Genomic DNA, 14,232 nt, shown 5'->3' with positions numbered 1-14,232 from the left:
TATACAATGAATGTATCTGTCTCTCTTTCTGTTCTCGCATATTTAATCTATCACCAAATGAAGAAATTCGTAATAGCATTAAAGGATAAAATACGTTAAATGTTATTCACCAAAGCTTTGGAAGAGACGTAATTATCTTTTGTATATTACGTTTATATAATTTATATTAAATTTAATTTTGAAATCGAAATTACGAAAATTCAACGAAATTTAACAGGATAGGAATAATGACAGATCAATATTTCAAAGACAAATCATTATAAAAAATAGACGAAGAATATAAATCAATGGACAACTAGATGCAGATGTTTTGTTAATTTAGTGATCGATATAGTAATAATATAAGATAACTATTGACTATTGCAAACACATGTATGTATTCCAATTGAAGGAATCCTATGATATTGTCAAGAACAATAGTCGTTAATGGGAATCTAATCTTGGCTTCCTATAGTTCTCATCATCCAGACGTGCTAGAAACTTAAATCATTGAATCTATATAATATGAAATGAGAACAATACTAGACTTATACAGATCATATTCAAATAAATATTAAAAATTAGAAAATCTTTAGATTTATATTATCTATAATAAACACATGTGAATTTTTAATTGATAAATGTAGAAAAAAAAAGAAATTCAATTGAAGTTATCGTCAAGTTGCGATATAATAACTCTATCTTGAAAATAAACGTTTCAAGTTAAATATAAATCAGATATAGTAAAGACTAGTACTTTCGGTAAGTCAACATCTTTTCACGGTAAACTCAAGCTTCAACTCTGTTCCTTTACATAGGATTATGTGTATTTCATCGAAGTTTCTTTCGGCGAGAGAGTAATTTTAAGTGACTTTGAAATTTATGTGATTCCAACTTTACAGAAAGAAGTTTTAATCTGGGATAAATGGACTATGAAAAAGAGTTTGCTCTCTGACATTCACCGTCTTTCTTCTTATATCAAATATATTAACTTTACAATTGTCACTTAAGACAATTTAACGCAAACAAAGTTACATTTCGTCGATATATTTGCACGTAAAATAAGAAAATTATTAAACAAATTTGAATAATCGTATTAGAAAATATAAGTGAAACTCAAATTGAATTTTTCACGTTTCTTATTTCAACGGAGCATTTAATTAATGATTCTATCAAAGAGATTCGTGAATATTCGAGAAGAGAAACGCGAAATGATTATCGACTCCAATATCACATAGCAGCCAGCAATAATCGAAAACACTCGGCCCATACTCCATAAAGGCTGAAGATTAGTATGCGTATGCTGATACAGGAGGTCGAAGGCTCGTGTATCTGGCACTTCGTGATTTAAAGGTGAGACTACATTTCGGCGGGCCAAAATTTTCGATACTCGCGGCAAATCATCTTGAAATTACAGCTGCAATAGTCAGTTTCAGATATCTTTCACACAAAATTAACGATAATCTATTAAAGCTTCGTTAAATTATGAATACTATTTATGTGTTCACGAATGTAATTTCGTATTAAAGAAATATTCCTTTCTAATACAAAATGAAAAATACAATATTAGAAATGGAAAAATTTGTTTGAATAAAAGTTTCTTTAATAGTTCGCTGTTCATCAAATTTATTCATTAGATCGACTAACAATGAAGTAACAATGATAAGATTTGATATTTCTTAATTTCGAACGTGCATGCGAAATATCGCGTCCGATGTAATTTTGATCGAACAAACATGTCGTCATTAATTTTGATAATTAACAAACAATTTTGGTTCTCGTTCGATTGAATTATTCAGTTTCAATATCTTCCCACGAACATTGTATTATAGAGTATAATAGAATTAATTTTCATCAAAATCAATTCAAAGAGTAATAAAATTTGTTCTATCTTGTCACCGTATTAGTTCAAATTATTTAACGATTTCGTACGAATCATTTGTTATATTTTATTTTCATAAGTAATTAATATCGCGTAAATCGTACATTTATTTTCACTAATTTTCTGGCAAATAATTGTCAAATTATATTTTTGATTAATTATTAATTATTAATTTTGATTTGGATTGATTTAAGATTAAAATATTATCGGATATGAGTCGCGATGTATAATAAAATGTAAGTTAAATGACTTTTGCCTAAGGAAGTGTCAACTTATGCGTTATTAATGCATCCTGATGCACAACAAGCTTACGTTATATTCTTTCTCATCCTAGTTAGTTTCCTTTAACCTGTCTCGGAAGCGAATAATTTATGTCATACCTTTCTCTTACCCTTTCCACCTCTGCATCGACCTTGGAATCTAGCCAACCGAGAACGAATGAACCGATGTACATTCGTTTCGGTGAGAATTAAGTGTAACTCGTGCAAAAGGATTCGCGAAAGGTAAAAATATATACCTATGACATTTGTCGAGAATATCCTGTAAAAATTATTTCGATTTGACAAAGTATAAACTAATGATTCAGAAAAATGTTAATATAAAATATTCACATATATTTAATCTAAACAAAATTATACTCCGAACTACCTCCTCTGATTGTTCTCTATTGAATTATTTATATAATATCTAATTCTTTTTTTTTTATTTATCTAAAATAAAATCGAAGAAATCGTATAATTTTTATTGTATTTTATAATACAAAAGTAACGTGACGTATACATATGGAATGATAAAATTGAATGAACATAATGTTACACAATGATAACATAGAAATGCTTACACAATGAAATTCTATAATAATACGTGAAAGTAATGAATGAACAACGCCAATGCGTATCGTCCTTATCTACTTGATCTGTTTCATTTGCGAAAAGCTGCAAATTCGAAATGGCGAATCGGGCGTATGCGATAATGGACCGAATAAGCAAACGACCAAACTTATTATCATCTGTATCTATTCCCCTATTTGGTTTGTCGGTAATTCATTATTTTCTGCTTAAATAAAATCATTTTGACCTAGAAAATGTTTTTTCACGTTACACCGGCCACTCGTTCGAGATCGTTATTTGAACGGGTTTTATTTACCATTAAATAAATTCGTTAATTGCTTTAAGTCAAGGGTTAATACAATTTGCAATAGAATGATGTTGAATAAGTTCGTTATCTGTTTTTAAATCAATTCTATGTAACAAATATTTCACGGACACATATATTTTTATCGAAACGAATGGATTTTCCATGTAACGAATAACGCTTCCTGTGATAAAACAAAAATTTTACGTATTACCACGCAATATTATTCTTTTCATCCATCAAAAGACGTCGATACTTATCGATTTTCAAAATAAGTCTCGTCGAAATATTACTAAAATTTATAATACACCTTATATGTCAAACCGTAATATAATTCTTCCTCGTATTAAACGAATTTTACGAAATAAGTATAATTAGGTATTATGGACAACACGTGACGTTTTATTTTCATCACTTTAAAAAGGATTACGAGAACAACGTTAAATGGAGGCTCGTTGTACGAGGCGCTTGTGGTTAGACCGCATTCGCTGAAAACTGGGATTCCGAGGGCGTCGTTAAACAATGCGTCACACAAACGACGCAACTCTCCTGTAAAATAGTTTCACCTATGCTTGCTTCCCTTTGCCTTTTCGTACCAAACGTTTTATTTAGACCCTCTTCACTAAGGTAGATTCACTTCACGTGGTTCGTACGACTTCTCAGTTATTTCATACGGAGTCGATATTTTTTTTCTGTCTTTCTTTTTTTTTTGCTTTTTTTCTTTTTACTTCAAGTCACAAGTATTAAAAAACGAGAACGAAGCGAGATTTGAAAAATCAACTCGGATGGAACTCGCAATTCCATAAAATAAATTCGATCGTTTAATTCATAGAATATTATTTAATTTAATATATGCTTCAATTCTGCTTCCATTGGTGTAATTATTTTTATTTGTAATATAGATCTCGCGTATAGATAGGTCATTAATATCTACTATGTTATCATATTATAATGATAGTAAATAATTCATTATAATTTGTTCTGAATAAATTTCAATAATATTGATTTCGATGAATATAATCGAAACTTTATGTCGAAAATATAAACGAGATGAATTGCATTTTTTATGCACACTTTTCATCGAATTACACAGCTTCTATTAAAATGTTCGTTTTATACTTAAGCTGAGGCATGAATGCGTCGTAATTTACATATGTACATTCAGAAACAGAAATATGCAGACACTTTTGAAATTGAATAACTTGTTTTAGTCTACGTTAAGTGTTTTGAATTTTGAAGTGGATATTATGAAGAAATTAGTGTGCTATGTAAAACATGTTTAGAATTTAAATTAAATGTTTCTCGTTGCGGCGTTAAAAGGAAAAAAGAAAAAAAAAAAAAGAAAAATATAAAATAAACTTTGTTTCAAGTACTCTTTATCGTAAGAGTCGAATAAATGCATTTTGTGGATTTAGTTATTTTATATGCACCTTGTAAATATCGACTAATAAAATCCGATCGAATAATTAATCTCAAAATTCGAAATACCATATTTAAATTAAAAAAAAAATGATACGATTTAAAAAAACAAATTTTTATGATCGACTGTATGAAACATTCGAGGGTAAAAGCGTCGCAACGATCAATCGAGTAACGTCAAATGCAATATATACGCGAATAATTCTACAAACGAAAATTACACATATTGTCAAACAAAATAACATACGTCATAAAAACGTATCTATCACATCCCCTATTCGAATTGAACTAATAAAAAAAAAAAAACAAAAGGAAAGATCCATTGTTAAATAAAAATATATATTTTTTTACAATAACTTTCAATAAAAATCAACGATAAAGTATTACAACGACAAGTTGATTAAATCAATAATGTTACATTCATCAATTATCGTTAAAAATATAAATTAGTTATTACAATAATTGATTATCATTTATATTAACAATGTGAAAAGATTTCTCTGATTACATTTAAATATTTTATTTAAATCGAACGAGTATACTTCCCCTTCGAGTCTAAAAACAAGAATGAATGCAACGATAGTAGGTGGATTCAGAATCGAGGGAGAAAGAGAGAAAGAGAAAAAAAGAGAAAGAGATAGATGAGAGTTGTGTAGAAAAAAGAGACAGAAATAACTGCGATGCTCCGTTAAACATTACTGGTCGACTCTGTGGTCGTTTGTTCGACGAGTTTGGAAACTACCCTTGTTTGATATGCGAATGGGGAAAACGATCATCGCCATGAAATTTCTCGAATCACATAGATAGTTATTTAACAAAACGATATTTCCAGTATTACCATAGCGTTTATTAATTAAGTAGAGTTATATATCTTGCAGCTCGTTTGCCAAATGAATACTCTGAAATCGTGATATTATATCTTGTTGTGTTTTTTTTCTTCTTTTTTTTCCTTCTTTTTTTTTCTTTCCCAACCTAGTTTAACGAACGTGTTCGAAACAAGTCCATCGACATTCACCTGCAGGTGATGTTACTCAAATTGAAAGAGGAGGAAAACAAATTGGAACTAAAAATGTGCTTTGTTCGAAAAATTGACTTTATCTTTTCGCCGACGCGACGTCGTACAGACTTTCCAAAACGTTTGATGAAAATTTTCATTAAAAAAAAAAAAAGAAAAAGTAAAATATGAAAAAGAATATGATAAAACGCTTTGATAAATAATAAATGATTAGTTATACGTATGTATACGATTGAAAACTATGTTGTTCTTTTATCTGAAACATCGAAAATCCTACAAATATATACAAGTGTTGAAAAAGGAAAAAAAGATAAAAGAATGAAATGTTTTATACCTTCAGCCGAACATTTTTGGAAGGAAGAGCTTAACTCGAAAACTTGCGAATTTATAGGAAAGGTTCTCGTTCGTCGTCAGGATCGCTCGTGCTTTTGATAACCGAATTCTCTGTGTAATGTAAAAAAAGATCGGAATAAGGATGAAAGATATGACGGTGGACACGAAACGATATGACCGTCATTCGCAAAAGGTCGTAGAAAAATACTGATAGTAAACCTGCCTTTATATTAGAATATCGATATAGCTGTTGCTGCACAAAAATGAATAAATAAAATTTTTACATTATATATATATATATATATATATATATATATATATAAAATGTAAAAATTTTCTTTTAAAAGATGAATAATTCTCTTTGAATTAATAGTAAATATACGAAATAAATAGATAAGATATATACGCATATCTGTACAGGTATATATATGTGTATATGATATAAATTACTTTTTTTAACATTTATATATATATATTAAGCTATTATATTAAATTATTATTTTATATGAAATCTTAAAAATCAATAAAATTGAATAAATCATATCGTTACAAATTATTAGATATTATTAATATTTTGTAATACGGATATTACAAGGATATCATCACAGATTCGACGGTATTCCATTGATAGAATTCCCAATAGGGTGCAGGCAAACTTTCAGCGTATCTTTCCAATATATTATTAATAGTTTCGAAGAAGGATGCGCGTGTCTGGAATTGTATATCCCAAAGTATGAACTTACCATTACGTTTAACGCATCGACAATCGCGGTTGTATTATCGAATATCTTTTCTACTTCGAGTTTCTAGACAGACACGATACTTATAATAGAAACTGTACGACAAACTTTATTATAATCTCGCGTTATCCTCTTCGTGGCTACCATTCGAAGAATAGATTATTAAAACTTTTATGTAACAAGTGGAATAAAATAACTTTCTATAGAATTTTATAAATAAAGCATTAAATTCAAAAAAAAAAAAGATAATTTAACTTAACTTTTATACACATTTTCATACAATGCTTATTTCATTTCAATTATTTTAAAAAATTATATATATATATATATATATATATATATATATATATATATATGTCAGTATTATCATGAAAATAAACCATTAATAACTCTAACATTATTCTACGTTCGTTGTAAGAATCGATCATTTATCTTACAAGACAAAGAGATCTGAAGAAACTCTCTAACGGGAAAATCGTTAAACGAGATAAGAAAACCGTACCGTGTATCACCGCATCGGCAATCTTACTTGAACTACGGAACCCTTAGCAATAAAAGTGGAACACACGATAGCAGCACCTTTCTGAAAAGCCACAAACGAAGAAATATATCTACTTTCTTTCTATCTCTCTCTCTCTCTCTTTCTTTCTCGTTTACTCTCACGCTTATGCGAGTAGGTCGTAAAGCAAGCGCTGGTAGAAGTTTTATTGGGAATACGTTAGCGTCGATACATATTCGATTTTAGACGAAAGGATAGCAGAGTAGTGGGGGTAGTAAAGCATGGCGATGAGGGGTATGAGGGGTCGTGGTAACAGAACGAGCGTGCTTACAAATACCTTTCCTCCCGTTTTGAATTTCAATGCCGTCCGAACACAACGTCGTCTAACCGATCGATCGATCGACGATCCATCGCACGAGCGCTGTCTACATTTTCCTAGCTATGGGAATATAAAAGAGAACGCGAGACTGAAAATAGACGTCGTCGTCGCCTTTTTGCATGCCTTTTTGAAAGGATGACGATTGAAAAATTCAACAAACCGAATCGATTTCTTTCTATTATTTTCTATTTTTCTTCTTTTTCTTTCATCTTTTTTTCTTTCTTTCTTTTATTATTTTACCCGATCATCGAGCGAAAAGTTCGCGTGTTAAAAAGTTTCTGATGAATCTATAAAATCGCTCGATTTCAGGATAAATAAGAACGAAACGCGTTGTAAAAAACTAATCGCGAGCTATTAGCTTCCCTCTCCTTCATCATGGTCACTTGATTTTCGATTAAACTGATTCGATTTAAACGAATCTTTCTACGAAATTCAATTTTCAAATTCGAAGTCTAGTATCTTCAATACAATAATGAATGACGAAAAAAAGATTATTACTAGAACTAACAATTTTTACAATAATATTTGTAATCTCAATATACCGAAACATTTTTACGTCGAATTAGTATTCGGATCGTTCATGAATGTTACACGTCAGACATCAGTATACCATTTTCAATCAAACGAGGAGATTTTCTATAGAATTCTCGCAATTCCACGTGCGAATAGTCGAAAAGGCGAGAAACGACGATACGATACGAAAATGAGCATCGATCTACACCGTGTTCTAGGCCGCGTTTATACGCGGTCATGCATTTCACAGAATCGAGGTAGCCTCGAATGCGTGAAAATGGCGTTATTCCGATCTTATCGGTCGGTTCGCTTGATTTATGATCGAGTCCTGAAAGAGTTAATGGAGGCAAAATAGCGTGGAGACGACCATGAATCGTTTCGTATCGAAACGAGCACTATCGATGCTCTCCGTTTTGATGGTGAACGTCGTTTGGTACACCATTCTCTGTATTCCCTACCCCATTCTCTCTCTCTCTCTCTCTCTCTCTCTCTCTCTCTTTCACTCTAGCACCTCGTTCGAACATAATTTATGATCGAGATGTAACTGTTAATCATTAACCGATCGCAGAAATCCCTGAACGATTTATCGCAGTTCCCTTTGGGGAAAAAAGCTACGGGTTTATCCAGAAGCTTGAAATTTTTCAGAAAGTTAAATGGCGAAAAGTTATGGAGGAAGAAGTAGTATTGTAGTAGCAGTAGTACCAGTAATAGTAGTAGTAGTAATAGTTGTAGTAGTAGTAGTAGTAGTAGTAGTAGTAGTAGTAACAGAAGTTAAATTTATCCATCTTTTTATGACGGAAACGATATCAAACGTTTGTACTTCTTTTTTTTTACATCTGTTGGAAAACATCGTAGAAATATACAAAGTTTATAACGGACATTGACGTTTTATGATGAATCATTCGAAACTATATGAAATTATTATAAATATTAATAAATTCTACTTTCGATGATAACGATATTAAGAATATTCATAATTGTTTCTCTTTTTTTTATCTATATAGATATATGCCTTATAGATATACCTTACGTATTTGTTTCTTTAGTTCTTTCGAAATTTTAACAAATTCACGAGAAACCTCATAGTTCGTGTTCTCTTATGCACAGTTCATTGCATAATAAATAATTCATTCGAATTTCTTAAACGTTAACATCCATCCAATTTTTCCTAACCAATATCGTATAGACCGATAAAGAAAATAAATTTCTATTATCGGTCTACAATCTACTTAAGATATCCTTAGTTACATGTTCCTTATACTTCGATGTAGAGTCCTGTCTGACGAAAAAAAAATATAACCTACCTACCTACCTATCTCCCTCTCTCTTTCTCTCTTCTCTTAATTTCCTTGGTCTTCTCGTCCTTCTTATTTTATCCCTCGCTCTCTCGCTCTTTTCCCAAGTTCTCCTCGTTAAAGTCGTTCGCTTGGCGTCTTTGTTACCAGTAGCAGGCTCATAACAAGTAACCCGTTTACTTCTTGTTACAGCTATACCGGCACACATACCTGGCCCACTACAGGATCGTGAACCTGAAGACTCTGTAAGTAAACGAGCCATGCCTCGAGGGCGTTTACGATAATCATATCTCAGACTTATTCCCGTGGTCGAGTTTGGATTTGCATTTTAATCTCACATTCTCCTAGCGTTCTGGTAAGCTAGAGGGAGATGAAAAAGGATAGGAAGAGAGAAGGTTAGACAGAGAAAGAAGCTAGAGAGAAGACTAAGAGAGATGGAAGCCTAAGGCGTACTCTAGGAAAAGCCTGTAGCGTAGAAATTACAAACTGTGTGGGAATTTAATCCTAGCGTCGTCTTACCATCATCCTTTTCCGTTACACTCTCTACATTGAAAGAAAGAGAGAAAGAGAGAGAAAGAGAGAGAAAGAAAGACACAGAGAGAGAGAGAGAGAGAGAGAGAGAGAATGAGAGAGTAGTTTCCTTCGCGGATTTGAACGTTAACTCAGCATTTAAAGAACCCTTATATCACGACGAGAGTAAGCACTTTGCCATGTTGTTATTTTCTTCTCTCTCTCTCATTCAAGAAAAGTGAGAAAGAGAAACGAATGAGAGAGAGTTCAGAGACAACCAGGAGATTCGGAAATGAAATTACTTGCAAGAGAAAGAAGGAAAGAGACGGAAAGAAAGAGAGAGGGGGGAGAGAGAGAAAGAAGGAGAGAACGGAACAATTTACAATGTAATAGATGAAGTAGATTTTTTAATGGGTTTAATTTCTCTCCAAGGAGACAAGCGTGGTTTGGTTGGAAAGGGCCAAAAAGGGTAAGGAGATATAAAGAGGGTAGAAACCGCGGGAAAGTTCAATTCTCGGAGGTCTCGCAGCGCTATATCGTCGGTTCAACCGTTGAAAACTTTCCTTCGAGCATGCCAACGTAAATTCACTATCCCTTTACTCTTTCCACTCTCTTTCTTCTCTTTCTCTTAAAGCACGATTAATCCACTCTAACTTCTAATATGTTTACTATCTCTTCTTCCTTCGAATAAGTTGCGTTAATGTTCTAACGTTTAACGATTAACACGATGTAGTTTATCTTTATAGAAAGAAAAAGAGGAAGAAAGAAAAGAAAAGAAAAGAAAAGAAAAGAAAAGAAAAGAAAAGAAAAGAAAAGAAAAGAAAAGAAAAGAAAAGAAAAGAAAAGGAAAGGAAAGAAAGAAGAAAGAAAGAAAATAAAAACTAATTTTATCTTTATAAGAAAAAGAAAGAAGAAAAAAACTAAAAAGTAGAAAGTAGTTTCGCGATATTAAGTAATGATAATATAATGATTTGTTAAGATATATAATTACCCATTCTTATCCTATCACGTTGTAGCGAGATCGGTATCGAAGTAGTTTACCAAAGACGATATAAACGGTTCGAATGTTCGTTCGTAACTGAAAGCTGATACTCGTGAAAACATAGAAAGCCATCTGGTTTCACGTCCTTAATGATATTTGTCCCGACATTATTTACATCGACGAAACTATATAAAAACGAAATATAAAATGAAACATTGACTCATCTTATTTCGACGATGTTTTTATTTTGAAGTTCTCTTAATGAATGATTATTTATGAAAACAAAGAGAAAAGGAGAAAGAGAGAGAGAGAGAGAGAGAGAGAGAGAGAGAGAGCGAGAGAGAGACTCGATATTGAAAATCCTTAATTGGAAATATATACTATATCATTTTATATATTATTGGAATAACTTAATCATTAATGAATAATGATGGGAGAGAAAAGTGAAAGAGGACCATTCGTCCAAAATTTTAACCCTCTTTCATCCCTTCTCAAATATCACAGTTATGACCTTTACGACTTCCTGTATATGTAAAAATATAATTTTTGATAAAAAAAAAAGAGTATAAAAGAAACGTGCGAGGCATTTTGTAAAATGTACGAGGTACTACTGTCGATAATATTTTGTCTCTCCTCTCTCTCTTTCTCTCTCTTTACCTCTCTCTCACTCTGTCTCTCTCTCTCTCTCTCTCTCTCTCTTTCTTTCCTTCTCTTTCTCTCTTAAGTATACGGAAAGTAAGTATAGCATGGGTAGCTTTTGTCAGGGACGAAAGTACCAACGACTTTTCCTCTCGTACTTTCCTACACCTGCACCTACCATAAAGGAACGCCACGGAAGAGAACGTAAACTCTCAACTTTTAAAAATCGTGTTATTTACATTATGTTTTTAATACCTAGCCAAGCGTAGTTCGCTTTCTCTACTTCTTTTGTAGAAAACTTGGACTTTTCCGTGGCCCTTTTGTCAACTTTTTTTCCACGTGCACGCGAACAAACGAACGAACGAGCTAGCTAGCTAGCTAGCGCGAGAAGCGTTATCACTACAAAAGCGTCGTTCTCGTTCGGTCCAACGCTCGACTGTAAAGATCGTTTAACAAACTCGTACGCATAGTTATAACTTTTTTCGTTACTCGCTCGGTCGAACTAGAACGAGTAATAAAATATTGTCGCCAGCTAGTGAGCACTTTAATGAATCGAAAATTTCGCGTGTTATCAAGTTCGCCGTTTGTTAAGATATAAAGAAGAACGAGCAAAATAATCGATCGTAGCTTTTGTAGATTTCGCTTATGGAAGTCCTTGAGGATTTGTGTATAAATAAAAGCGATACTATTATTTATTTCGTTCCTTATTGAAGATACGTTTTTTGCAAAAAGCAAAAAAAAAAAAATTAACGACAAATATTCCATAAATTTTGTACCTCTAATATGAAACAATGATAAGATGAAACTCATATATTCGTTCGTTAATAATCCTATGCAAAGTGATAAGTAATTTAGACTCGTGAGAAATATGCGTATGTAAGAAAAATGATTCATGAATGTTACTATATTCAACGTTTGTCGTGGTAAAGAGGCAAATAAGAAAAGAAAAGAAAAAGATAAGAAAATATTTTATTTCGAATTGAACGATTTAGAAAAATATAAAATCTAAATAAAATGAAAGATGATCGGTCCTGATATTTCTTTTCTATCGATGAGAAATGATTCGTTCTAAAATAGCTATTAAATGTTACGATAGCCGTAATGGTCGTTAATTCAACGTTTATTATCCGTATAGACGATAAAGTATAGAAAAGATGATACCGAAAAGATCGGAGGAAAAGATGGATGAATTGCGACTTTTAGCCAAGTGGCTGTTCTCACGATAGATAGAAAACGCGAACTATCGTCGTCGTGTCTCCGTGTCGGCATCGTTGTATCCTTGTCGCAAAGTATACATGAGAGGCTCGTATGCACAGAGAACAAAGAACTCGTAAGTTCCTTCCGCTTGTATATTTCTCGTGGAAACTGGTTGGTAAGAGAGGCAACTACTATACACGTCTATCATAAACTCGGTTTGTACGTCGCATGAATACCACCGACTTTATTTATGGCTTTTCAAGAAGAAGTTTGCCTTTGAGCTAGACGAGAAGTAGTAATATCTACGAAGGTACAGTCAAACTCGCGATACGCCCGGATGCGGGCTAGTACCACTAGGTAGGATACCGACGAATCGTTATAAAAACTTTTCGTCGATTCTACACGATCAATTTAACGCATGCCAAACTGGATATTTCATAAATCGTGGATATTTTATAAAGTCGTACCGGATGACGTATAGAATAATTTCGTCGAACAAATCGTACGATACGTACGATTAAAATATTCGATAGATCGAATAAATATTTATCTCGTGGAACGAAGACAATATTTCTTTTCTTTTTTGAAATTTTATTAACGTTTATTTCATTAACGAGTTTAAATATCGTTGGGGAAATATAGATATAACGCGATAAAATCGAACAATAGATACTCTCGTTATTGGAGTTAAAATTTGAAGAAGAATATTTAATAATATTTAATTATAGAATAGTTAATAACATTTCTAAGTCTAACGATAATAATGGGAGATATTTGTGTCATATTCGAGAGATTAATTTACAAAGTTAGAAGAAATAAATTTATTTTTCCGATACATAATCTAGTTTTTCTCTACTGGTTGACCATGTCAAAAAATGTGATGATTTTTCTATGACACATGACGAAGGTATCTCTACCAAAACGACAATATTCCAGGGTGATTCGTTCGTTCGTTCGAAATAAATCTTTGAAAAGTTTCGAATGGGACATGGTAGGTGAAAACTCGGCTTCGAGGAATCTAATACCGATGTAGAACGTAGTCAGAAATGACGGTGGCTTGTTTGAAGAATTCATTTTAACTTTCACAACTCGTGATAAAATGTTGTAAACTTTATAGAACGTGCCTTTGGTGAGAATCGTCCTCCTCGCGAGAAAAATCTATCTCTCGGAAAGGAACATAGAAAAACAAATTGAAAATAAAAAAAAACAGGATAAACAAACAAATAAATAAATAAATAAATAAAAATTAATATATCCAAAAGCATCGACATTTGAAGATTTTCAATAAAAATGATTCACTGAATTATAAAATTTATAGAAACGCAGGAATAATTTTCTTTCTTTTTCATAAACGTTGTCAAACCAATCTACGAAAGGATGCTTTGTTTTATGCTCGAATAAATATCATATTTTTCCGTGCATACGTATGAGAGACATCTGAGTATTTCGTAATATCTTGCGCATCCGTGGCAACCATCGAAGACACTTTCTGGAAGGAAGACAAGTTATTCTCTTTCCTGTTATTTTTCCAAATAATCGGCAAACCGATTCAAAATAAATTACGAAGATATTTTTATCAAAGTAGAAAAATTGAGATATCTCCGAGTAATCATTTTTCAAAAAACAAAAAACAAAAACAAAAAAGAGAAATCTATAATCGTCATAAAGTTGTGTAATAAATCGATAGAAAATTTGCATTCTCGTTCGAAATATTTA

The 14,232-nt window shown here is 32.0% G+C and overlaps 1 protein-coding gene across 13 annotated transcripts in view; it reads left to right on the top strand.

Annotated features, from left to right (window-relative positions):
- LOC127065624 (venom dipeptidyl peptidase 4) overlaps positions 1-14,232 on the top strand; it is a 269,779-nt gene that overhangs the window by 217,496 nt on the left and 38,051 nt on the right. For all 13 annotated transcript variants that reach the window (XM_050998217.1, XM_050998219.1, XM_050998218.1 and 10 more), the window contains one exon: positions 9,381-9,433. In XM_050998217.1, the coding sequence (XP_050854174.1) occupies positions 9,381-9,433 (53 nt within the window). The remainder of the gene's footprint in view (positions 1-9,380; positions 9,434-14,232) is intronic.

The sequence above is a fragment of the Vespula vulgaris genome, chromosome 8 (assembly GCF_905475345.1).
Source record: "Vespula vulgaris chromosome 8, iyVesVulg1.1, whole genome shotgun sequence".
NCBI lineage: Eukaryota > Metazoa > Arthropoda > Insecta > Hymenoptera > Vespidae > Vespula > Vespula vulgaris.
Note: the sequence above shows the minus strand (reverse complement) of the source record. Positions and strands in the feature narration are given on the sequence as shown.